The sequence below is a fragment of the Manacus vitellinus genome, unplaced genomic scaffold (assembly GCF_001715985.3).
Source record: "Manacus vitellinus isolate BGI_N305 unplaced genomic scaffold, ASM171598v3 scaffold_74_pilon, whole genome shotgun sequence".
Lineage (NCBI taxonomy): Eukaryota > Metazoa > Chordata > Aves > Passeriformes > Pipridae > Manacus > Manacus vitellinus.
Genome location: NW_021940780.1, coordinates 277,260 through 277,985, shown reverse-complemented (window position 1 = coordinate 277,985; position 726 = coordinate 277,260). Strand labels below are relative to the sequence as shown.

The following is a 726-nucleotide window of genomic DNA, read 5'->3' as shown; positions in this document are numbered from 1 at the left end:
CAAGCACAGGGGGAGCGTGGGGAGTCCACCCTGACACCCCAAAACTCATCCCACGGCTGCGCTCTGATTATCTGCCTTAAAACCATCCCAGAGCGCCTCAAATCCACCCCTCGCCCAGAATAAATGGGCTGAGGGGGCGGTTGGGGACCAGGATTTGTCCCTTGTCCTTGGTGTTGGATCTCCAGGCGGGTGATGCCCTTTCCCGGCTCCGGAGGGTACCAGGATGTGCTCAGAGAGCACCGGGATGTGACGGTGAGGGATCGGCCCCGAGGGATGTCACAAAGGCCTCCACCTGCAAGGGGGATCCAGCTGAGAGGGGGGCACTGGGATGGTGAAGGGATGGCACTGGGATGACACCATCGTGGCACTGGGATGGTGTAGGGATGGCACTGGGATGACACCATCATGGCACTGGGATAGCACCAGGATGGTGTAGGGATGGCATGGGATGACAGTGGGATGATGTAGGGATGGCACTGAGATGGCACTTGGATGACACCAGGATGATGTAGGGATGGCACTGGGATGACACCAGGATGGTATAGGGATGGCACTGGGATGACAGTGGGATGGTGTAGGGATGGCACTGAGATGGCACTGGGCTGACACCAGGATGATGTAGGGATGGCACTGGGATGACAGTGGGATGGTGAAGGGATGGCACTGAGATGACACCATCGTGGCACTGGGATGGTGTAGGGAATGGCATCAGGATGGCACCATCAC

At 58.5% G+C, this 726-nt stretch overlaps 1 protein-coding gene across 1 annotated transcript in view; it reads right to left on the bottom strand.

Annotated features, from left to right (window-relative positions):
• Window positions 1-6: 6 nt before the first annotated feature.
• The window catches only part of LOC103759862 (deoxyguanosine kinase, mitochondrial), a 5,100-nt gene continuing 4,380 nt past the window's right edge, over window positions 7-726 (bottom strand). Inside the window, exon 5 of the mRNA XM_029964561.1 lies at window positions 7-292. Coding sequence (XP_029820421.1) covers window positions 230-292 — 63 coding nt within the window. The 3' untranslated portion in view covers window positions 7-229. The remainder of the gene's footprint in view (window positions 293-726) is intronic.